At 38.5% G+C, this 25,290-nt stretch overlaps 2 protein-coding genes across 9 annotated transcripts in view; one reads left to right on the top strand and one right to left on the bottom strand.

Annotated features, from left to right (window-relative positions):
- Positions 1-25,290, bottom strand: part of LOC105200520 (fasciclin-1) — a 248,801-nt gene that overhangs the window by 55,756 nt on the left and 167,755 nt on the right. For all 8 annotated transcript variants that reach the window (XM_039451007.1, XM_039451008.1, XM_026134341.2 and 5 more), the window contains 2 exons: positions 9,928-10,121; positions 255-385 (listed from right to left, as the gene is read on the bottom strand). In XM_039451007.1, coding sequence (XP_039306941.1) covers positions 255-385; positions 9,928-10,121 — 325 coding nt within the window. The remainder of the gene's footprint in view (positions 1-254; positions 386-9,927; positions 10,122-25,290) is intronic.
- On the top strand, positions 14,891-20,688 carry LOC105200518 (origin recognition complex subunit 3). The gene is made up of 14 exons (XM_011168125.3): positions 14,891-14,914; positions 15,721-15,852; positions 15,933-16,053; positions 16,228-16,397; positions 16,462-16,619; positions 16,708-16,816; positions 16,900-17,064; positions 17,145-17,342; positions 17,698-17,814; positions 17,915-18,199; positions 18,519-18,752; positions 19,491-19,610; positions 20,163-20,230; positions 20,473-20,688. The coding sequence occupies exons 1-14, from the start codon at positions 14,891-14,893 to the stop codon at positions 20,564-20,566; spliced, it is 1,995 nt and encodes a 664-aa protein (XP_011166427.2). The 3' UTR covers positions 20,567-20,688.

The raw sequence follows: 25,290 nt of genomic DNA, 5'->3' as shown, positions 1-25,290 counted from the left end.
ATAGCAATAACTATCTGAAAATCTAAGAATACGAGGATATCTCTCTTGAAAGTGACGCTCCGAGAGCGCGCAGGGGCGGATTATCGCTCCAAGATTCGAGGGCGTGAAAAGCCCTCTTCTCTTCTTTTTCCGGGCGCAATAAATGTCCTCGTTACTCTTTTATATCTGCCGCCAGACACTCCCACCGAAAGCGATCGCCGTGTAAATAGCGAGTCTTTCGAACTCGGCGCTGATTTACCGAACAGTCTACTTACCGCACGCGATGGTCGCCCAAATTGAGATTCTCGCTCTGGTTCAGAAATTGAAAAGCGTTCGGGTTGTAGATCGACGTTTCCGCCGAATTGGATCGCACGGGCTCCAGCACTTCGTTTATGATGTGCAGGACCTGAAATCACATAAAGATGTCGATTGTTATTTAGGAATGTTATCAATCTCGCAGAATATCAATATCAAAATAATTGCTTTATGTCATATTGAAATCTCAGAAATAAGATAAGGATATCAAAAGAAGTGAAGGTAGTTTCAAGAAAGTATTATAAGGGTATACATTTAGCAAAGATTTTCCTCTGAAAATTACGTAATTGGCAGATATAGGGATGTTGAACTTATGCAACTCCGGGATTAAGGTTTGGAGTCCCTAATTCTGACTTGCAAGGACTAAGTTAATCTCGCCAAGTCGAACGGATTCATGTATCCAGCCGCCGCGGTGAGGAAGATGAAGCGAGACAAACCAATGTCAAGCTCGTCTGGCGCGATGGGTTTGGCGGGAATACGAAGAGAGACACGAAGATAAACCTGCGAAGTGGAGCAGGCGGAAGAGAATAAACGCGGAGCTAAAGAGGAGGGAGAGAGAGAGAGAGAAAGACCGGGAGGTGCACGTCGCGAGTATTTATCCTGCGGCGACGAACGCTGGCTATATCGGGTCTGTCAGAAACAACTGACGCGCGCTTTAATAGTAAACTCATGAAGGAGAGAAAAACATATTTATTCACGTGTGTGTCTAGGTAATGCACTATGAAAGTCTTTTCGGTAAGACAGGCTTCTCCGTTCAAAAACAATATCTCGAAATAACGTTTCTTCAGTTTTACTTGACGTGATAAATTCGATTGCGCATAGTTAAAAAGAAAAATTTGCCGACTAAAGGGGAAAAGGAACGTAAAAACAAATAAATAATATAGTAAAGTTACTAAAGTAAAGAAAAATAAAGTAAAAGTATTACAATTTTTTATTGCAGACAAAATTTTTTTAAATATATAGAAAATAATATAAAATAAAATTTTCAACACATTTTTAAAGCACTTACAAGATAAAAATTTCATTGCACTTTTGACAAGAGCATTTAACTTTTTATCTTCAGTGTGCTTTTAAGAGAAAAAGCATTTACCTTTTCATTCATTTTTGAAATATCTTGACTACAAATACTTCGAAGCATTTAACAGACTATTCGAAACAAAGAATTTTACGAATTAACCAATCAAAAAATGTTTCGAAACGTTTGTAGAGTCAAATAGATCATAGCTATGATCTCACGCATTGTTTGCACATTATTTACTGAAATTTAATTACTTCACTAAAACATTATGTTCTATTTTTACCATTTTAATTAAAAATTTTTTATCTTGACAGTACATAATTTTTAATAATATTTGTATGCTAAATAAAGATAAAACGTCTCTCACAATAAATTTGTTCGTGTTCAAAAATGTATGGTTTGTAAATATTTTATATAATTTTTTTATAATCTTGTGAACGATTTGTGAAACGCCGTAAACATAAAATTATATCTTGATTTTGCAAAATATATTATAGCTTTTTAACTGTGTCTGTCAATGACTTCCTGCAAATCGTTCACTGTAAAATTTAGAAATCATAAAAAAAACAATGTATCCTTAAATAATTTTAAAAATTACATTTAATAATTGAAAAAATAAAACTTGAAAATTTAGAAATGATTTACAGTAATTTAATTTTATTGTGTATTAATAAATTCGTTTGATTTCCTGATTTTTCTCAGTTTTCCCTGATCAATTTTGTTACAGGAAAAGTCATCAACATATAACGTTTTTAAATAAAGAATGTATTATACGAGATCTGTTGCGCCGAGGAAAAATATCGTCGAAGAGAATGCAATAGGTTTTTCTTCCCGCACTCTTCCTTCTCTTTCCACCACGTACATGCTATTTCATGAAAGAGTAGAGTCGCGGGAAAGTGATAAGATGTAGAAACTGTTACCCCCTTTGCGCGTCCCCATCGAGAACACGGGTGGCACCATCATTTACCATCCCAAAAAGGAAAAAGTTCACGACTAAAACGTTGCCACCGCTATTTATTTGCTCTCACCCGCGATCGTCCTGACTCCCTTATCTCGCGAGGGATATCCCGTTTCTATAGCTGTGTTTGGCTTCCTCTGTCAGGAAAGAAAAGGGGGAACGAAGGAGAAACAAGGGCGTTGGAAAGTATAAGCGTCGAAGTTGCTACGTCCTGGGAGATTTTGCCTGTAGAATATTAAAATGTAGTTTCCCCTATTGATAGAAACGTCAGTTCACCATGATTTTATTTAATATCCATAAGCTTAATCTTTTCACTATTACGGTTCTACTACAACATCTTTAATAAATATAATTAAATTCAAGAGTGAGAGAGTAGAGCGAGAGGAGAGGAAGGCGCAGAAACTAATTGAAACCCTGAGAAACTGTATTAATAAGCGACGTTGATAATAGAATTGAGTTAACATAATTTCATTAGAAACTGTTTTCCGACTTATATTTCCGCAGCCACTGTTGAATTATTATTATAGCATCCGTTTGATGATACAGGATATCCTGAGAAAATTTATATTTTGAAATTATAAAGTGTATTATGAAGTATATATTATGAAGTGTTCTTCCGAATAAAATTCCGCGTCCAAGATTTTTGAAGATCCAGGAACACGTAGATTTGATGCGAGCGTTCATGGAGTAGATAATTAAATATCCGCACGATCCATCGTGGCCGCGCCGACAGTTTTAATACGAAACATCCATCACGGTGTCCGTAAAGATGAAGAAGAGGGACGGGGTGGGGAGGGGGAGGGGGAGAAAAAAAGACGAGCCGGTCGCGCGCGCGGTCGCACGGAAAGTTGGCGCCTATGAAGCTCTCCGAGAGGAGAGAAAGCGCGGGCAACGTGGAAGATCGTATGATAAGAGGAGAAAAAGGAAGACGGCGAAGGAGCGTGTCCCATTTATCCAGCGTAGTCGCAGAAAAAGACAGCGATGTGGACGCGGGGCACGAGGGGGTGTGGCGGTTGGCTAGAAATGAATCGTTTTACTCACCGAGAATGAGAGAGGAAAGCGAAGTTTGTGTGTTCCTTACGGGATAAGACGGGCCGAGCCAGGACGCCCATTTATCTTGCTCGCGGTCGCGAGTCATCGGGGAGGAAGAGGCAGGGAGAGAGATCGAACGCTCGCCAGCGCAGCGACGAATCCTTAATTTCTCGCGCGGTTACCTCTACTCCGCGCGTCCGATTTTTCGCGTAACAGCTGAATGTCGGAAAGACGATTCAAAGTCGAGAATAACCGAGAGCAAGCCTTGCCTTACTTGGTTCCTGAACAAATTTCACCGAAATCCGCAAGGGAACGAGAACACGCTAACCCTTTCCTTGCTAACCGCATAGCGATGCACAAGTTGATTCAAACAAATATGTTGAACCGTATTAAATTTTAAAATTTTGATTATAGCGATCAAAAAAACTTCTAGAAAGACGCGATTGAATTAAACGCTAATTATTCCTCGAAAAAAGTCGGCACGAAATAATCGCCGCGAAGATTTCGCGGTTGCGACAAAACACCGTATCGATCTCCGCTGAGCTGTTTCCGTTCGATCATATTAATTTCGCCCGAGCTTCTTTGTTGCCGTCTAATTTCGCGCGAGAAAGTGGGAAGTGCGGCGACCACATCGCGGGTCGGCCTACCGCGGAGTATCGTAAAGTTAACGCTAATTAAACTTTACCGATAGTTGCGCCGAGCCATTCGCGACCTCTCCGAGCGGGCTCCTTCTTAATCAGCCCGGATACCCATATTCGCGGTTGGGGATGGTACACGCGGGTACGAGTTATCATCTCGATACACACAACAGCTCGTGCTCGTTTATTTCTCCTGGGCACCCCGCCGCGAGATAATCACGATCTGCGCGCGGTTAACGATGAATTATCGTACGCAACTACCTTTACGATAAACTCGCATGGATATTGTCTTCGAAACGGTGATTAAAACCGATTTCGATCCCGTTGTGTATATCGCGTAATACTGAAAAACTATTACCGCGAATCATTACAGTGCTATCGATACGTTATCAGTGGCGTATCTCAATTATCTGTCTGCCATTAGAATCTTTTATCATGCGCGATTATCTTTAAACGTGCAGTAAGAACTTTTTTTCCCGGTCGTTACATTTAACATCTGGCGCTTGTCACTTTTTTTCGGAAAGAGCCTTTTAATGAAGTACTTAACATTTTGCGTAAATTTAGAAAATAACGGACCACGTCTCCAGTTAAAACCTTCCTGCTTTTCAATTAGTGCAAGAGGGGAAACGAGAAGAACGGCAGGCACAGTAGAGCGTTTAAGTTTGCAGTTGACGTACGTTAATAATTTTATACGCGCGGCGAGTCGCGGCTATTAAGTAATCAAATGCATTCTTTCCGCATGAATATTCAAGCCAAGGAAAGAGCGCGAGGGTAATTCCATGCAAAGCGGAGAATTTCGAATTATGTAGTCCCGTGCGACGGGCGAGTCATATCGCCGGTATAGAAATCGCGCTAATTTTCATCCGTCGGTTCCTTAAGAGAAACACTGCCGCGCTGCTTTCCTATAGTTCAATTATCGGCGAAATTTATGAAAAAGAAATGTACAGTGGGACGGGGGAGGGAGGAATCGCGACTGCTTTTCGACTTGCAAATGCTATCCTTAATGGAAATTGGTACAGACGACTGAGATGAGGCACTTATAAATCGCGACAGGCACAGATCTATGAATCAAAATTGAATATTATCAATCTTTAAAACATGAGACCTTCCGTTTATCGAATTCCAGTCGGGATTCGTTAATGTACGACGACGAGTCGATGGATGATCGAGCGGAGAAATTGCGAAACGGAAATTGGATTATCTCCTTTAAGGTCACTCCGAGATTCATTGAATCGAGCAGGGAGAGAAGGGAGAGGAAAGAGAGATGGACGTACGGTCGGCTCTCGTGACGCGATTTTTGTGTTACGTCTCTCCTCCGGCAACTTTTATTTCCTTGCCACATCTCCCCTCATTCTCTTCACTCTTTACTTTCCACGATGAATGACCTTTTCTTCCACCCTTTTTCTCTATGTCTTTACCAACACTTTGCCTCCCGGTTTTCAAAGTGCAGTTCCGTCCGCTGCGTCTACCTCTAATGCATTTTTAACAGGCGCTGATCTTACCTTTATTTTTAACTTCCGACTGATACAGGTGTTTGCCGAATTTACCTGTTGTCGGACTTGCTTCGCTTCAAACATTTAAGGATAATTCGATTAAAATTAGATGCTAATTTTTCCAGTTCGGTTTTGAAAAAAAATTTTACGGTTACATTCACTGCCTCGCTCGAAAACGCTTAATTCGTCATTCCTCGTTCATTATTCCGGATTTTCCAACAATTTTCTCATTTGAATCTTTATCGCGGTGAAATCTCTTTCGTCTAAAATATATTTTACTCGAGTTTTATCGCGTTCAAGGTTACCTTCGTTATTTCAATACGTATTTCTATGTTCTCGCTATTGGACGGTTTACGAGTATTTCTCCTCTCGACGGTAACATGAACTTCCCAACCGAGCGACTGGCATCTTTATTTCCCGCAAAGTCCGATACGAAACACAGCCCCACCCCGTCCCACCATTCGCAAAAAACTTCATCCCTTTCTCGCAACTATTCCACCAAGCGCCCGCCTCTCGCGGTGGCTGATTTTCAATTCTCCTCTCCGCGGACAAACTGCTTGCACCACTGGCTTCTTGGTGCACTCAAGCACCCTCTGGCGTCTCCACTCTCCCTTCCCACCTTTCTTTCTCTCTCGCGGCAACCCTTCCCGTCATTCCACCTCGGTATTTTTCCCCTCCATTAACCGTAACTCTTTAGGCGATCCTGCTGGCGTCGGTGTAGTTATTCGGACTGGAATTTCTTTAGATTGTTAGAAAACAGGAGGAGAGGAGAGGAGAGCTTGCTCGAGAGGGCGGCTACGTTCCAGGGACGTATAATGAGATCAAAACCCACACCGTCTTTTGAGATTAAAAACACCGTCTCTCTCTCTCTTTTGCTTTTCTACCCTTCGGGTAGAAATGCGGTGCACCCCTTCTTCTCTTGCCGCACGACAAATTTCGTTAAAATTCGACGTTCGCTCTATTGCGATCATTTCTACTTTATTAGATTGCGTATGCGAATTGCAGAATAAGACAAGAGGCGAAACAATTTTTGCATTTGCCTAGGAGGGAGGATTCGGTAACGAGATTCGTACCGAGACTGCGAGCTGATCCCCGTGTTTAGAAGAAACTGAATACCACTTGATCGACAGGAAGTAATATATATTGTATCTTCCGGGGACAGGTCGAGGGGACAACAAATCTGCGAATATATTCCCAAATTGGATCGGAACCTCTCAAATTCTTCTCGTTCTTACGAGCAGGCTGACGTAATAAAATCGGCCATAACTCCAAGGATGGAGAGTTCTCCTCCTTCTCACGTTCTCCCCTTTTATCTCGACTTCCTGCGCGTCCGTCAGGAAATCGAAGCTCGGAAGAGGATTTCTTAAGACGTCGTAAAATCTATATCTCGGAAAAATGGTACGATAAGGCAAGTGAGAAAAAAAGGCACGCCAGCCGAGTGTTCACGAATATCTTCGCTATGAATTGAAATTAGATCTTTCGAACATCGAAGTGTACCGATAGCGTGAACGATAATGACTGAAGAGAAATTGATTAGGTATCGAGCGGATTTTAAAAAATGGAATGGATCGCGCAGTCGACCGAGGGGTAAAAGAATGCGGGCTACGTTTTCGCCAATGAAACATTAATTCTGCACAAGGGTGCATAAGGTATCGGGCGGAATTAACTATAAATTATTTACAGTGGACTTAAAATGCGCGTCGGGCCGAACTATATTTCTAATCCGGTGTATCGTAAATACAGTGTCCATAATCATAAAGTGCCGGCACGGACAGTTACGGGAGAGCCATTCGCTGAATTGCAACGCGATCGGCGAACGCGTTGCAACGTATCGACGGACGTACATGCAGTAAAGGTTCGTACGGAAATTCGCGAGGGGAATATACGTCGCGATGACTGCAGAGTTTCAAATTTGGCTCGACGATGTCGAGTAATTCCTCGGCGAATCTTGGTAAAAAGCGCATAAAGGGGATAAGGTTTCGACGAAATATTTCTCTGTAAAACTCGAACGAAGCCTGCCCGCTCCGATCTGAAACACGGCGGATAATGGAATACGTATGTCTATCGGGTATACGTAAGGGGACAATGCGCATAAATCTATTCTCGAGTTGATAGATATGCAACGCGCTCGTGAGAGCGAGCACCAACTGAAAACGGATCGCTGACCTGTTCCATTGTTGAGACATTTCCTATTATAGTCACATACGCGGAAAAGGAGTTTGCAACACTTTTGTGTCTCCGCGGGTCTACAGGATAAAAATGTACATAATTTTTCTACAAAATTAAAAGTCATAGCTTTGGAAAAATATACTGCTGTAATAACCACACGGAAATATAATGGCAGATTTGAATTTCCCGTATAAAATTATTCGTGATGGATCTTGAGGGAAAAAAGTGTAGTAACGAAATTATGAAACTAATTATAATATAATAGCAATTTCGAAAAGTAAATGTTAAACGAGGTTGGGAAAATTTTTAACAAAAAGTTACTTTTTGACAATAAATCTATAGAATTTTTTTTCTTTTTTTCTCTCCACTCTGTACCTCTTCTCTTCTTATAATTTAAAGTCTTATTTATTGCAGTTTTGATGCTGTTGTTATTGCGGTTATTGATTGTAATTATTTCACTTTCATCTATAACTCTATCTATCAATCATGCGTTATTGAATCATCGTGCAATTAATAATTGCGAATGATTAATGTAAGTTATTGCAACGCATCGTCGCCATCCGGCGGCTAATTGGCGCACTCGCAATTATTAATGATAATGTTACAATCAATCATTATCACTAATTCTCATGGAATGTACAACACGGAAATTATAGTTTTTACATCAAATTCGCGACAGACAATAATTCAGCTCCTCGTCAGAGTTATCCTTGTCATGATATTTGCATGTAATAAATACATTAATAAAGTAATTTCACAGCTGTATTAAATTTAAATTAAATCTAATGATACGTTATATTATCTGATACAAAATTTAACCAAATGTACATGATATTTTTACAATTTTCTCATTCTTTTTTTAAAAATAATTAAAAATAACGAATTGCAGAAAAATCTTAGATTCTTTTTTTCTTTTCCTTTTTTTTTTAAATTTAATGCATACACGATTTTTACGAACATAGAGAGAGAAGGGTAGTTTCTGTCTTAGTAGTTTGAACTCATATCTATTAAAAAATGGGGAAGGGGCATAGGACGCGATTTATAGACCGATATTTTCATACGCTGGTAACGAGCAGGAAGTAACCGAGGCAATGGAACTTGCGGGTTAAGTGGATGAGAAAAGTTTCCCCTAATATTACCGGGAGGCAAGAGAGAGATTGATCTGCAGGCGAGCTCGTCGAAGGGATTAGTCGTAGACCGGCTAGTCCCGTGCGATTTTCATCAGGTGATGGTACTTTAACTATAGATTAAAGGATTCGTCTGGCAACCTGAAATGAGATCCGCTTTCCTGCGAGACCAAAAACCCAAATCAGTCAGGAGATGCGTTGAAAAGAGGGCTACGCCATTGACGACGAATTTACGGGTATTTGAAAAAGATTCCGGCCTGATAGAGTCTCCGTGAACCTTCAACGAATCCACGCGGCTGCATTTGCGCGAAACACCACACGATATACCGAATTGCACTGATTATCTTTTTCAAGGGACGGATTTATGCGAGATTCTAAAGAACCCGTGAATTGTATCGCATGCCAATTTTAAATTTCCAAGTTTATTTTGAAAGAAAGTTGTACTTTCTCAAATAAGCTTGCATTTTAATCGCCGCAATTCTCGCTCGATGTTCAATTGAAAGGCGAGACACGGATTCGTAATTCTCAAATGACTTACAGTTCGACGCGTTGATTATTATAAATCGGACATTAACACACCGGGTTTAATTTGCAAGGAGCCGTGAGAGCGTTGGACGTTCCACCGATAACCGAGCTGATGACTCTCGCGAGAGAGAGTGCGAATGCCAGGAAGCGCCGTTCGACATTATCGAGGCCCGCGATATCCATCAGCCTAATGGTCTCGCGGCTAAGGTGAGCGTGTAAAGCTCATTAAAAGCTCGTTAGAAAGCCGCCACCAACACGCCAGGATGGTCGAAGTGGCTGTTGGGGAAATCGGTCAGAAAAGTAGTGGAGGCCAAGCGCGAGAGAAATAAAAACGATTGAGATAAACTCACGATTTACCGATTCCGTCGCGAAACAAGTCTGCTTGTACTTTTTTGTGCAACGGCGGCAGCAGTTGCTTCTTAATTTATGCAATGTTGCGTTTAGCTAACTTAAAATTATCTAAATAAAGATAAAATAAATTACATGTAAACGTGCTTGAGATAACATAAAGATGATCTAATTTTAATGTACCTAAATAAAAAATAACATTATATATACAATAGTTTCATGCAGATGATTTCAAGATGATATCGTTGAGCAAAACAATTTATAACGCATAAATTTCTTTACAAGTAAAATAAGAGCGCTGTGACAATATCGAAATAATACTCACTTGAGTCATAGTGTCGCCGTTGACTTTGAGTTTCGACTGGAAGTTGCTCTGCTCCAAGAGGATCATTGCGTTGTTAATGTACACGTTCGCGCCGCCGTATCTGCCCGGTCTTCTAGTAATCCACAGGGGTGGGTTGCCCTCCAACTCGGAGGATATATAATCCCTCAGCTCCTCGATCGTCAAAGGCCGGTTCGCTGAAATCGACAAAGGCAATATCTTGTTAGTAATTTTGTAGCTCCATAGAAATACTTTGGATATTTGAAACGATTCTTTTTTTGTTACTGCGCAGATGATTGTATTTTGAAAGAGCTACTTCAGCTCAGGCCACCGCAAAGATCGCGATTTAGTTCTTCGAAACTACAAAGTTTTTAGCTGCTGAAGATTTTTATTTTCGATAAAAAGAGACAAAGCGGGAAATGGTAAAAAGAGAAGGACACACGAAGAAAAACGCTGAAAATAACGTAAATGGCGAGCGGTATAGAAGAGCTGGAGATAGAGCAACTTCAAAAAGTCCACGGCGAAGCTACAATGCTCGTCGCTTTATTATCCCGTTACCGGAGAACGTCCTCGTAATCTTGACGTTTTTTTTCTCTCATACGGACGGATAGTACAGAGAACGGGGGGATCGACACACACACACATCTCCACTATTGTTATTTGATGTCACGTGAAAGTCGCAGCTATGATAAAAGCTTAATCGAATTTTTAAAATAAAATACCTTTTCTTAAAGTCTTGCGTTTTCGGATTTTTTATTTCTCTTAATTTTTCACTTAAACTTTTTGCAATGTATTTTATGAATTTTAGTTTAGTTTACAAGAATTTCAAGAGCAATTTTCTATATTTTATACAAATGTTAATCTGTCGTGGAAAATACGACAGAGAAAAAGCTACAAAGTAACGAAATCTAATGCGTTTTTTTCTGAACCTCACAAAGGTCTTAAGAAAGATATAATCTAAAAAAAAATCAAACATCTATAAATAGAGAATTTTATTTGCATTTCCTTTTATCGATATAAATAAACAATCAGATAAACTATTCCCCGTTTTAAATTTCCGCATTTTTTCGAGCAAAATCAAAATTACACATCGGCGTACGAACGAACGGAAATTATTCTGCCCTATCTTGCTCTAATCTTAGAGAATGTACACGCCTCCCTCGAGTGCGACCTATCGAATATCGCGGCATTGTAGTTTCTAAGAACAGCCCTGCTCACGACACAAGCGAGCACCTACCGTTCCTCGCAAGCTCGGAAAGTCCAATCTCCGCGAGGAAGAAAGCGGGCTGGGCGGGTAGTACCGCCAACAATGACGCTCATTACGAACGCTAGGAATTGAGTCCCCGTTTCGTAAACCACCAGCCGTTTTACCCCCGCAAAAGTTTCCAGAACAAGAAAGCTGACGCCGTAAAACCGCGTTCTCCCGACAGCGCAGCGACGATTCAGGCGGCATCCTTTCGAAAAATAATTTCCCTCGCCCGTGAGTTTCCCCAACTGGATTGCCCGACAAAGCGACATTTCATTCGCGACTCGAAATTGTCTTTCGTGCTAATGTCTAACAAACATTCCCCTCCCGAATCGAGGGATTATCCGCGGCTACTTTTAATTTCTTTGGACTCTCCCACATCTTTTATCTCTTCTCGAATTTTTAACGATCGCGCGAACAGTCGTCGTTCGTGCACAGACAGAAAAGTACGAGAACTTTTAACTTTTAACGTGCGTAACTGTACGCCAAGAGTAATTCGCACGCGAAGAACTCTGACGATTCGCGCGTAAAGCTACGTAGCACGATAATCGTAAAGTTTATGACCTTACGCGATATATATATATGTATATATCTACACACACACACACACACACACACACACACACACACACACGCACACACACACACACACACACACACACACGCACACACGCACACACACTCACACACACACACATATATATATATATATTATATATATCACTAAAACCAGACGATTACGACATCGGGAGAAGTTGCTCATCGCAATGCCGAGAGTAACATTTGATGGCCACGATTCGAAGCGTAAAAGTCAAAGCCAGTTGGCTTTTATAGCATGTGTCGTTCTTCATGATACACAATATACAACAATGCAGTTTCGCGACATACAATGTGAACTATCAATCGATTCGGAGACACATTTTTTTCTCAGAATATATGGGTGTGCCCGAAGTGGGAGGAGAAAGTTTGAGAGTTCAAACCTTTGCTTGAAATTTTAGAAGCTATTTACGCAACACAATGGTAGATCATTTGAATGACAGTCCGCGTCGATTCACAAAGGCTGTGAATCTTGAAGATATGTTAAACCGCTACTACACATTTCGTCTTTAATAATTATATTTTATATTTAATTTATATTTTGCTTTAACAATTATATTATACTTTCTTTAAGAAACAAAAAAATGGTAAATCTGAACAAAACCCGATATTTTTCTTATTCAAAATTCAGGAGACATTCTAAGCTCTAAAATATTCAAAAACTTTATTTATTAACTCAAAAAGTTTACGTGATAACAATTGATAACCTTTTTCTCCTGCCTCTCTTAAAAAAAAAAAAAAAAAATCCTGGAGGTGCACTCATGCCTGATAATATACTACAGACTTATACTGAAAACAAATAAACTTTATACAAGATTCCTCTATTGGAAGAGGAATATTGCTCGGGCAGCTTTCGCGAGCTACACCTTATTAAGATAAATTTCCTTCGATACGCCACTTTTTCAACGCGAAGCGACTTCTGGTTTATCCTGTGCATATCGAAGAAGTTCACCGCTCCAGAACGGCGTATCGTGCCGCGCCATATAACGCTTTTATATCTCCGTGACGCCTCGTCAATCACCTCCGAATGGTTGCATGCTTGATCATTCTTCCGCTAGGTGAAGAGCTTCGGAAGGGGATACGCGAAGCGCATATACAAAACGTTGCAGCTTCAATATGTTACGAAACATGATGCGTGTGAATTTGAATGTAAACGAGCTTTGTTTTATCCTACAGTCGCTCCAAACGTCTCAATCTTGTCAAGAGAAAAAAATATGATTCAAGGAAATGTAGCGCTTGAAACAAGACATTTTAAAAGACGTGTATTTTTCTTTACTTGGTTATTACGTTTCGAAATTTATCGTAAACATTTTATATTTGTTGTCATCTCGAATACCTTGGTGCGCAACGAAAAACCGTTAAATTTATCTGCTGGATCGTCCCGGGTATGTGCAGAATCTCATACGAAAGCAGAATTTTTGCGGATCGCCGATAACCCCCTGTAAGTCGGCTTGGAAATGCGAGGCACGTTCGGAAGCTGGTTAGGAGCGAGCAGCGATCGTATTATCGCGGGTCGAGCGAATGGAGCTTTATTCGCGCCGACTGGATTTTTATAGCGCGTCTCCCGGCGCATTTTTCTTGTTGCGCCGGGAGTGCTTTATGCGGCCGTGATCGAGTCGCGGAGGGCGTATGTATGCCTTTCAGAGGGCAATATCTCTGGCTTCGGGTCCGGGGCTCGCGAGCATTTTGTCCCAGCAGCCGATCCTTTCCGCTGCTCTTTCAACGAGAGGGGGACGTGGGGGGCTGGGGGGGGGAAGGGGGTTGCCCGAATGATTAAGCTGCCGATCGATTCGCATTTATTTTCTATCCCGCGAATCCCGCCGCCCGCGATGGCGGACGATGCGGGGCACAGGTGCTACGGCCGACCGCAAAACGAGAACAACTCGCGCAAAGCTGCTTGCGCATCGATTTATATCCCCCGGCCCTCCTGCCTTTACCATGACGTTTCTACTCGTCTCTTCTCTGTCCCCTTTCGACGTAGCCGAAATCCGACTTTCGAACATGCACGTCGGTTGCGTCTGATGAGGATGAACTGCGCGTTGCTCTAACATATATTTATTCAGACTCTGATAAAAATGGTAGCCGTAGTCTGAAGAAAAATACTTTTTCAAACTTATAAAATAACAATAATAAATTATGAAGAATGGAACGTAAAAGATAATCGAAGTTGTGCAAGCTAAAAATGCATAGATGAGCGTATTGCATTAGCTTTCGCTGTTCTGCTCTATCCATATCAAGCATATATTTTATATTCTTATTTTAATTAATTTGTATTTTACTTCCTCTTTTTCTCAAATGCAACTGTGCATCTACTATATTATCTTGGAAAGCGCGCTATCAGAGCTATTGTACCATTCTATTTTTGTTTTACGCATTGAACGATTAAAAAAGAAATAATAGTTTTGATGGCGCGCTTCTGATAAACTTTTGCGAATTATAGACACTATATACAACATACAACCTTTTTTTTATCAACTCTAAATAGATGGCTGCATTTTACAAGTACACTATTTATTCTATCACTGGTTGATATTTCATTGTAGATACATTGAAAAAAAGAGTTTAGTTAATAATAAAAAATATTTTGTAAGTGTAAACTAAATTTAGTAATACTTACTGAATGTCTAAATAAATAAATTTTTGTATTTTAATAATAATTATATTAACTACATATTTTTAAAAAATTAGCATTTTTTCTCATTCAACATTTACTATTATCTCTCTTTCAGCGCGGCTAAACCGCATTTTAAAGCTCTAGATTAAAACTGTCATATGAATGGTAGCTTTCGTTACGTAATTCGGTATCGAAAATCGTGAGGCATCTTTGCTATAGCACAGCACAAGTAGATATCTACTTATATACTGTGGCTGTAGAGCCTCTAGCAGATCTACTAGCACATGGCGCCAGCTAGCGGTACATTTTCTTGTTAGCTGACAGCTGCCGTGTTGAGTTGTGTTCAGATGCGTTCAGCCAGCATTGGCCACGCAATCGGCAGTTCGCGCGTGTTTGTGCCGCGTGCTCCCGCGCTGCAATTAACTTTCGTTTCTTTTATCCGCATGATAGAGGCGTGTATTTAAAACGAGTATTCCTGGCATCTCGACGGCGCTGACGCCGGTTGCAGAATGGAGAACGTTTCTGTGTCCAAGGTAAGTGATACGACACGTGCAACCTGTTGCTATTGCCGGCTTAACCTCAAAGTGCAAAGTTAGCGGGCGCGAACGCCAAATAATGATTCATAGGCTGTCGTGCTTTCGCACGTCTTAAAAATTTATCGAAAAGTGTCTGTCAAGGAGTTCGTACAACGCTGTTTTTGTTTTTGATTAATGTCATTTAGGATAAACTTTGTTTTTGATTTTTTTTAGACATTGGAATTTAATTTTTTGAAACTTTTATTTCAAAACTTAATTAAACTCACAATAATGGATAGAAAAATGTATAAAAAATTCTGTTTGAAATAAAAATTTATAAATAACTATTTTACTTAATTTTTCAAGAAATTAAGAGAATTTTGATTTGTTAATTTCGGGACTTCTTGTAAAAGAAATTAGTTTTTTTTTACACTGAGAAAAAGATATTTAAAACTTTGTGGAATATAAAGTTATTTCACTGAAATAAATTTTTATTCAAATACGCCGAAATAAAATTTTATTCCTAGCAAATAAACTAATTCAGAAAAATGAGATCTTACAGAAATGTATATTTTGTCGTCACAATTACATTTTTTTTAATCAATAGATATGAGTAAAATTTGTTTCTAAATATTTCGACTTTTTTTTTCTCACTATAGAGTTGAAGTATAATAATTTTTGTCATTAATATTAATACCACAGTAAATTCTGAAACCATAAGGGCAATAATATCGGCAGTTCTGTGATTGATGCGACGGAGAATCGATGAATTAGAATCGATTAATCGTGACTAATTAGAATATAATATTGATCGTGATTTTTAGGGGGTATTTGCCTGCAAAGGAAGTTACACAATTGGGAAGAAGAAAAAGAAAGCGCAATGCCCGGCGTACCTTAATGAACCCTGGTATATCGCGTATAACGAAACGTGGGGATATATCGAACAGGCTACGGAGGTACAACTACCGTGTGTTAGCACCAGCCATAAATCTCAATCAAACGGCAGAATACCTAACAGAATACATTAATATTTCAGAATGTCAGATCGAAAATGTTTCAACAAGTTATATCCAATTTGGAGTTTTTCGTGTCGAAAATAAAAGCGACTCCATTGAATGTATCGTCCCACGAAATAGCCACGGCCATTTTGTTAACAGGTGAAAATAAACGTTTTATTTTTTTTTAAATAAAAGATTACCTATACTATTTTCGACATAAAATTTAAATAGCCCGAAATCAATTGAAAATGTATGTAATTTTTTGCCTATTAAGAGCGTTTTCGTCCAGTAATGGTTTTCCCAGTTTATAATTTGAATGAATTAAAATTATAGGAGTGAATGTTCCCGATCACACAACACTTTTCGACACGATAGTATCCAAACTTAATAAAGTAACGCCGCATTTGGCAGTGGTTTGGAGCAGAAATTGTAACAGCGTGAAAAACATCATCGAAGACGCTGTATATCAATTCACTCATCAGAATATAAATAAATCGGAATCGGTTAGTTTCGCGGTAGTAGCAGCGTGCAGAAATAGAATGTCTTTAAATAAATTATCGTTCGTAGGACGATGTTCCCGAAGTGCGTAAGAGTCAATGCACCATGCGCGTCTTGAAAAAATTGTTTGCGGAACATTACGATCCGGAGGATCCTCTAACTATAATTCTACCGGATTTCGAAAGCTTCTCCACCAATGTATTACACGACTTTATCCTGGTGTTGAGGTATCTCTGGCAATGTTTCATATAGCATGAACAATTAGAAAAGGAATTGTATGAATATTAAAAAAAATGTCGCATGAATAATTTTCAGTTCGTACAGAAGTACTTTGAAGTTCGTACTCATTTTTGGTGTCGCGACCACATTGCACGCCGTACATAAGTCATTGACATATGACGTCACATCGAAGTTAGTTGTACAGGCAAGTTAAACAAAAATACGTTTCGACGTCTAACGCAAACGTTTACATGATGACTTTAAATAATTGGTTGTCCATTCGTTCAGGTATTCTATACGCAGACGCAAGTCAAAACACTATCCGATGTATTGGAGAGCACTGTTTTTTCTACAAAGATTCCATTTAAATTAATCGGTCGTGCGTTCCAATTGTTGACTGACATTTTTTTGTTTTACGATTTTTCGGTAGACAACTTTTTACAGAATTACAAGGTAACGAACGACCAGTGAAATCTAACTGATAAGTTCCAACAGTTAATCATCGATTGAATGTTATAAATTACGATTTTTAGATATGCATGATACAACATTTTTACGAGAACAATGTGAGCTCTCTTTGTTGTCAACCTAAAGACATTAAGGAGAGAATATCTAAACTCACCGATGAAAACATCGTGGACATTAAAAGTTTACCATCTATCGCTAAATATTTGAAAGCGTCCAATGAAGCGGCGAATGGAGATAAAGAGCTCAGCGATAAAGAATTCATGGTTCGCATATTAATTTATTTACGAGAGTCCAAAAGGATTGCAAAAATTTTAGCTATCAGTAACGCGAGAGCATCTTTTAAATAATATGTAATTCAATTTATGCCATTGGAAAATTTTAATACAAGCCCATTATCAAACTGTTTAATATTGAAAATGAAAGAACGGTAGATATTTAATAGAAATAAAAGCTTCATAAAATAGCTCTATAACTATTATACGTCACTCTTTTGAAATGGAAATAAAAGCTCTACAACTTTTAACGATCTCTTTTTAAATGAAACTGTTACTGATGTACATTATTTTTAATAATCTCACTTCTGAATCATATTATCTTTTTAAATGTTGCCTTTTGTAGGTATTGTTGGAACAATTATTAAATAAATTTCACAAATTTATGGATCGATTTTTAATCGTTTTGAGATGTTTGCACTGCCTGATTGCTTCATTACCAGGCTCGCCTATGGGTAAACAGGTAATACAGTACTATTGATACAAAATGAAATATTATATTACGCAATAACGCGATACATTAAGCTAAAATTCGCAATCAAATCATGCGACCATCGTTTTAGTTACGGGAAGTTTATACCAAAGCGGTTTACACGAACGATCTGACAGAGTCCTCCGAGTACAAAGAGTGTCTGAAATTACTGGGATTTTTATCGAAGGAGGACCTACTCTCGAAACTCGAATCTGTCGTGAAAATTGTCGAGGAATCCAAAGATTCGGAAATTACGAAAATTAAGGTCAATCTCAACAATCACATCAAGACGATTCGAGAAGCTAGTTTAAGCACCACAGCGACTTCTGAAATTATCAGTGTGGAAGAGAAACTTAGTCGCCTGCAACTAAAGGAGGTGTGTGCAAAAACTCATTTCTTGATCCCTTTTAATCTAACGTTACACTGTTTCACGCTGAGAATTATTAAAGCGATGCTTCTATATTGAATTAAATCCGATTTGATAAGATCTAATAACTCGAGAACGATCTTTCGTATTATTATACTTTACATTAACGAGATTTTATCATTTTACGAAGTCACAGAAAGTTCTCTTTCATTCCTTATATATATATATATATCGCTGCGAATCAGATCTTCAGTTCAGAAATAAAGATTGTCGATGAAAACGATAAGATTAGTGGCTTCTATTCAACGATGACGTGCTCTCCTTTCAGAAATTGCTCAAAATGAGTCAGCAACAGTCGCGTTCCGCTTACAAGCAGGCGCAGCTTGACCTGATCGATTACTTGGACCAAAAAGTGTTCTCCGTTCATCTGATCGATCCGAGTCGCGTGACGGCTCACGAGATATTTTGCTACAGCGACGGGAATCAGGCGAAGCATCATATTCGCGGCTCTTTGCGGGCTGCCATACACACGGGATTGAGCGATCCGCAGATGTACTTGGACGTGAGTGAAGAAACTCTGCACGAATAGCTCGTGCACGCGATTCCAACTAGCTTTTTTGTCGCACGGCGGCCATATGCTCGGAAAATCGTTTGCAACGATTGTTAATTCGGAATTGCGAAACTAAACTTTTAAATAATATAAACGGACATCTGCACGCACAAAAGTGTCGTGCCGCATTAGACGTCAGTTTGAATATTATGAAGCGATGCGAAAAATCGCATCGGAAATTTTTGCACTTTAAATTGTGATTTGTGTGTATAAAATCAAATTATTTTTCTTTCAGTCTCTTCGGTCTATTTTCTATATTCAGCTTTTCGTATCTTTCGATGTTTTGATCAATATACTTTTTTTTGAATGTGCGCTCGTTTCGAATACGTGCGTCATCTCTCTTGTGATATTTAATTTTCTTTTACGCACGGAGAGAATTTTCTCTTAGAATTTATCCTCAAAATTACGTGACAGTTGTGCAACATCACCCTCGAAGAATTTTACTATAATTTTAGTAAAATTTAATAAAATTTATAATAAATTGTATAATATAAAATAATTTGGTTAAACTTTACTAAAAGCTTAGTAAAATTCTTCTCGCGGTCCATGTTGTTTCCATAATTATCACGATTTTTTTGGAGTTAAATTCTAAGAGAAAATTCCGTGCATGAGCAATTCATCGGCGACCGCGAAAAAATGACGCTCTCCGATAGACCGCGCGGCGCGGTTAATTGGAAATGTATATTTCAGTGCGACTGCTGCAAATTGGAAAACGACGACGACATTCCGCGCACGCTCCCCGACCTGAGTATAATTTATAAGCTACATTTGGAGTCCAGGAAGCTGATCAATATGTACGACTGGCTGCAGGTAACAATCCGAACTGTGCCCATGTTTACAGGTTAATCCCTGTTACACTTACGGTCACGCACTCGGCCGGCCAGCCGGCCGTCTCGTGATTTTAATCGCCAACGCCGCCGCACCGCCGCGAGTGATTCACGCGAGCACGTCATTGTAAGCAAGGCGCACACAAGGGGTGCCGAGTACTTTATCGTCGGCCGGTTGTTAGGAAGCCGGTAAAACGATTCTCATGAAAATTGCACCGGCGAAAACCATGCTCTCCGCAGAACGGTTCAACGATGCCGCGATCGGAGATCACGGAATATATTACTAGTTTAATATTAGAAAGAATTTAAGATTTTTTTAATAAACTTCTTGGGGCGGGGGGAGGGATTTTTTATAAAATTCTTTCCGATGTAAAATCTGACATTTTTGCGTTTTTAGAACCTTAAGTTTGACTCTTTTAATATATTTTCAGATTTCTAAATTACCTCATATTTTTGTCACCGATATATTTTGATCTTTAAGCTTTACGCATTTGTGCTTAAAACACCAACAGAATGGCACTTGATACGTTTGTAGGCATTCCTGACGATCGAGGATCCGCAGGCCCAATGTACGGAGCAACGCAACGTGGATCCGCGACTGCAGTATCCTTTACAAAAGTTGACGCGAATGCGCGAGGCAACCCTCGCATAACGTGATCGGCACTCGTCGAGATTTGTCTTACCTGCTCGGTGCCTTTGAAATTCATATCACGCCTCCTAACGCGAGGATCGTACCCCGTAGAGAGACGTAACTTTCGCGAACTAGATACCTCCCTAGTTTGAATAATTCGCACGTGTTATCTCGCATTTCATCATGTAGTAACTTATCCTTAACGGGGATTCAGAGCTCGGTTTACTCAAGCGGTCGCCGCTCTACAGTTCCTCGGCTTCATCAAGACTTCTCGAAGGAAGACGGATCATGTACAGCGACTTACGTAACAATAATATCGCTGTTTGATTGTTTGCTTAGTTTGTCCGCATGGTTTGTTATGTATGCTTTTGAATTATTCTGTTTTTGTACGATTTTTATTAATTAATAAATTAACATGGACATATTTAAACGTTTTTTATCTTACATTTCACCCCTTTTCAGTACACACACTGCGGTATCTGTATGTTTAGTTCTTTTTTTTTTAATTTAAATAATATTGCCAAATATACTGACAAGGAAAAAATAAATATAATAGAATTTGCCACAATGATTGTAATTTTAAAAAATTTTATTTGTTTAATTGTTGTGGATTTAAATTGATTCAAATGCAGCTAAACAAAGAATTAAATAACGTTTTCAATTTTAAAAATTCGTTCCTGAAAAGAGATTAAATATTCATTTATTTTCAAAATCTCCAAATATTATCCAACTGTTAAAATATATGGGAAAAAATGCAAAAATTGCATAGTTCTCTATGCATTCATCTGTACACGTACACTGAGAACAAATTTCACGAGTCAAGTAAATATGTTATTAGTGCATTTCATGTAAATTATTTACATAACACAGATAAATATTATTTATTTGTAGAAAATATTACTTAAAAAAATATATATTTTTTGTGTGATGTAAATAATTTACTTAAACCGTATTAATAACATATTTGCTCGAATTACAAAACTTTTTTTCTCAATGTACATTTTTTATTTGACGAGATATTTCTTATTATTTTTACAATTCTCTTGTGATCGTTGAACGATCAAGGCTACGTGTCCTGAGTATTGATTCCGCCGTCTGGAATCTACGACGGCAGTTGCTACATGCCGTATCAAATTGAATAATTTAACAACTTGCACGCATATTGATGATGCTCGTCCTGTATCTACATAAATTCCCTGCTGCCCGATCTTGATACTTAAATCCTAGGTAGATCGACATATAGGTAGTGTTCCTCTCTCATTTCCCTCGGCATCCCGGGCTTTTGAAAATCCGCAATATCGATTACGCCATCTTTGTGGCGGGGCGTCGAGCGTGCCGCGCGTTCCACGGGGTTGTGAAAAAAAATTCGGCCCGGAGAGCGCGCACGGCAATCGTTTCCGCATTTTAACGTGGATGAATATCGATTAATTGGATTCCCGCGACGGCCTTTTTCTCGCCTGGCGACACGGATGGAAGTTAACATTCCGTGCGACGACCTTTACTCTTTCACTCTGTGATGGACGAAATTCATTCGCGTGAAAAAAATTCAGACCGAAAATTTTTATGGATCTTTTAAATAAAATTACAGTCGTCCTACAATTGTAGAAATAATTAACTTGTCGAACAAAAGGCAACGTACTTTTAACACGGAAATAGTCTTTTTTTTTTCGTCAGTGATCATTTTTGGTGATTTTTCTTAATCATTATTAACTATTTTATATTTCTGATTGTTCTGTAATTTAGTAATATCAAAGGATATTACGTACTTAAATTTAATTAATATTTTCTAAAAAAGATAAAAAGAAACAAAAAAAAGAACATTAAACGGAAGAAACACATTAAGCAATTTATTATTTTTAAAAGAATATTTCTAAAAAACGAAGAAATCAGTTAATAAAATACTTTTGTAATGCAGGTTTTTGCTAAAGTTAATGAAGAATAATTAGAAATAAAATATGTAATTTTTATTTTATAATAATTTAAAATAAGGCATAGTTATTTATTTTGTATCAAAGTTATTTATATTATATTTGTTCTAGCAGAATTATTAGAAGAATGGTTTATTTTCATATTTGTTTATTATATTATATAAATATGGAAATTATATAATTTTAATAAAAATAAACATTTATAGAAACATGTTATAAACTATTGTATTGTATAAACATAGACGAAAAGATACTATTGTTTAAACCCAAACTCATTCGAATTTTTTAATTATGAACTCTTACCATATTTGATCTTATAACGTAAACAATTATCTGGATGTTTTCTACATCCCAGGTAGTTTCAACAGATCGATATTAGAATATATGAATATATAGAAAATATATAATATATATATAGAATATCATAACTTGTTTTTATTGTACAAATTCGATCTCGGAATCTTCGAATAATAGATAAATGTGTTTTTGATTAGTAAAGAAATTTACTGTGACGTGAGGTTTATTTTTTCGATACTGAGGTGTAAAAAATACCACAGGTGTCTATTCTCGGATTAAACGACCAATCGTCACGATTAATCGCGGTTACGTAATGCCATGAATTTATTTCTGTCTATTCGACTCCACATCGGAAACCATTATTTTCTATTGCACCCGCGAGTGTGATGACATTATCTATCCTCGTTAAACGTACCGTTACGTTTCCATGTCCGTTCTAATCTTTTGTCAGAAGTATGATGACGTAACGCGATCCGCAACACAAGCCCCTTGGGATAATGTTTGGACTAAGCTAAACGGAGCTCTCGCGTCGTGTCCAATCGTAGAACAATCCCGCATTCAAAGGAGAGTGACTGTGCATGGGGAAGGATTCGGCAAAGGTTAACGTCTGTTTCTCGATAGCGATGCTCCTGCTTTACAGAGTACGTTAACCCTCGGTCCGCCTTTGACCCTTGCTGAGAAAGGACGAGGCACGGAAAGCGATAAGCTCGCCTGTGCATAGTATCCTTCACTGCACCGACACTAAAGCTCAAGGATATAGGGTAACTTCGGTGTCAAAGGAGTGAGAGAAGCGCATGATCTCTCGTTGCAAGAATTCCTGGGCGATTTTCGTGGATGCGGTTCTTTTCTGTCATTGATATCCGATTTTTAGAACGTAAAAATTTATGGAATAATGGACTTGAATGTCTCCTAAATTATCTATGTGGAATTTTTAAATTTTAAATAACTTTCTAAGGAGTTTGAAGGAAAAAAGTTTGAGACGCAAAGATCTTATGATCCGTGCCGAAAAGTGGCAGCATACGGTATTTGATTTGTGTGACACGAAGAATTCGAAGAACGTTAAGATTTTCGAGTGACCGGCGCGGAATTTGTATATAGGACACGATAACAAAAAAAAAAAAAGAAAGATATTTTAGAGAAAAAAAGAATTTTTTGCCATGTCACAGAACGAAGGTAATAAAACTCGTGCAGATCCTACCGGTTCATACCGGAGAGCGTCAGAACACAATAATTTCGATGTCAAAGGAGCGGGAGCTCTGCAAGTCGATTCTGCGAGGATTCCCGAGGACTCGGTCTATTGGCCTCCGTGGAGGACTTCAGCTCGTATGCAGATGAATGGAGATACGACGCAGCCACTTGCATATCCACTTTGCCTTTCACATTGAGCACGAGCGACGGCGGGATCGAACGATATCGATTCGACGCGTTCCCAAAGGCCTCGCTTGGATTGACGGCTGTCTTACTTTATAAACGGGCCAGCGGGATGGCGTGAATGGCGAGACAGACACATGTCGAAGATTATGCAGATTTTGTACGAAATTAAAGGGAAAATAAAGGGAAGGAAGAAAAGATGAAACGAACACTTTTGTACGGATCGATGGTCAAACTTTTTTGTAACATACAGGTACGTCGCGATATTTCAGGATTACTCGTATTTCATTGATCTCAATTAACCCGAGAATAGTCACCTGTAGTGTTTTTTATATTTTAGCGTCGAAAAAAGCTCGCGTCAGCAAATTTTTTTACTGATCTAAAATTCATAACTTTTTTTTCAGTCGAAGATTTCGAGAGAAATTTCCAATTTGTAATAATATAATAGAAACAAGTTATGATTTATATGTTCATAACTAAATGGGGTGAATAAAATACCCCATGTAATCGTTTACGTTATAAAATCAATCAACCTTATGTGTAAGAGTTTATATATTATAAATTCGAAATAATAAGTTTTGAGGCTTGAGTTAAAAAATATTATAAACTAATAATATATTTTTAAATTTTATTGTTTGAAATTTTATTTTTAAAAATTTATTGTATCTGAATGTTATAATATTAAATTCGCGTTTATAGAATACAAAAATTTAAATTATGTTTCTGTTAAAATTTATATTTTATTTTTATTATAAAGTACTTCATATATGATTTTTATGTAATGAACAAATATAATAAAAATAAACAATTTATAATAATTCTACAACAAAAATAATATACATACAATATGTAATTAATAACGTGACTTTTAATTGGGTTATAAAAATCAACCCAGATGATCGTTGGCATAAAAAAAAGTAGGACGAATATTCCCGAGTTAAATAAAAACGCCGGATTATCAGCGACAACGGAACAAACTCGGAAGTTTCGAGTATGTACCCTACCTCTGTATATTTTCCGCGTGACTTACGCGTTCGACGAAAGGCAACTCTTACTAAGAGATAAATCTATAAAAGAAGTTTTGTTTCAATAACGCCAAATCTGTTCCTTTTTCTCTCTCTTTCTCTTTCTCCTCCGCTCTTTCGTGTCTTGCGCTGATCTTATCCCTTTCCTCACGACTATCGATCGATCCTCGCGCGCTTCCGCGCGAGATCCGCTCCGGAGAAAAATCTATTTGCAAGAAAAATCTATGAGAGGTCCACTTTTCCAACTTTACCGAATTGTAGATACGAGTCGGGAATCAGTTTTCCGGGTTGGAAGGGCTGCCTAACCTTTTTCGTAACCTTCGCGCTCAATCGACGGCGCGACCCCGATATCCTTTCGGCATCCTCTTTAACTTGTCGTTATCATTATATTGGATCTGCCCTGGCCATAGT

The sequence above is a fragment of the Solenopsis invicta genome, chromosome 6 (genome assembly GCF_016802725.1).
Source record: "Solenopsis invicta isolate M01_SB chromosome 6, UNIL_Sinv_3.0, whole genome shotgun sequence".
Classification (NCBI taxonomy): Eukaryota; Metazoa; Arthropoda; class Insecta; order Hymenoptera; family Formicidae; genus Solenopsis; species Solenopsis invicta.
The sequence above is the reverse complement of the archived record's forward strand: the minus strand, read 5'-3'. Positions and strand labels throughout refer to the sequence as shown.

Bases quoted from the DNA above. Each gene is read 5' to 3' on its own strand.
- LOC105200518 (XM_011168125.3), top strand. From the start codon at position 14,891: ATGGAGAACGTTTCTGTGTCCAAG. The intron at 17,343-17,697 runs GTTCGCATATTA...TGCCTTTTGTAG, and splicing joins TCAGCGATAAAGAATTCATG to GTATTGTTGGAACAATTATT. The intron at 20,231-20,472 runs GTATCCTTTACA...ACGGGGATTCAG, and splicing joins AACGTGGATCCGCGACTGCA to AGCTCGGTTTACTCAAGCGG.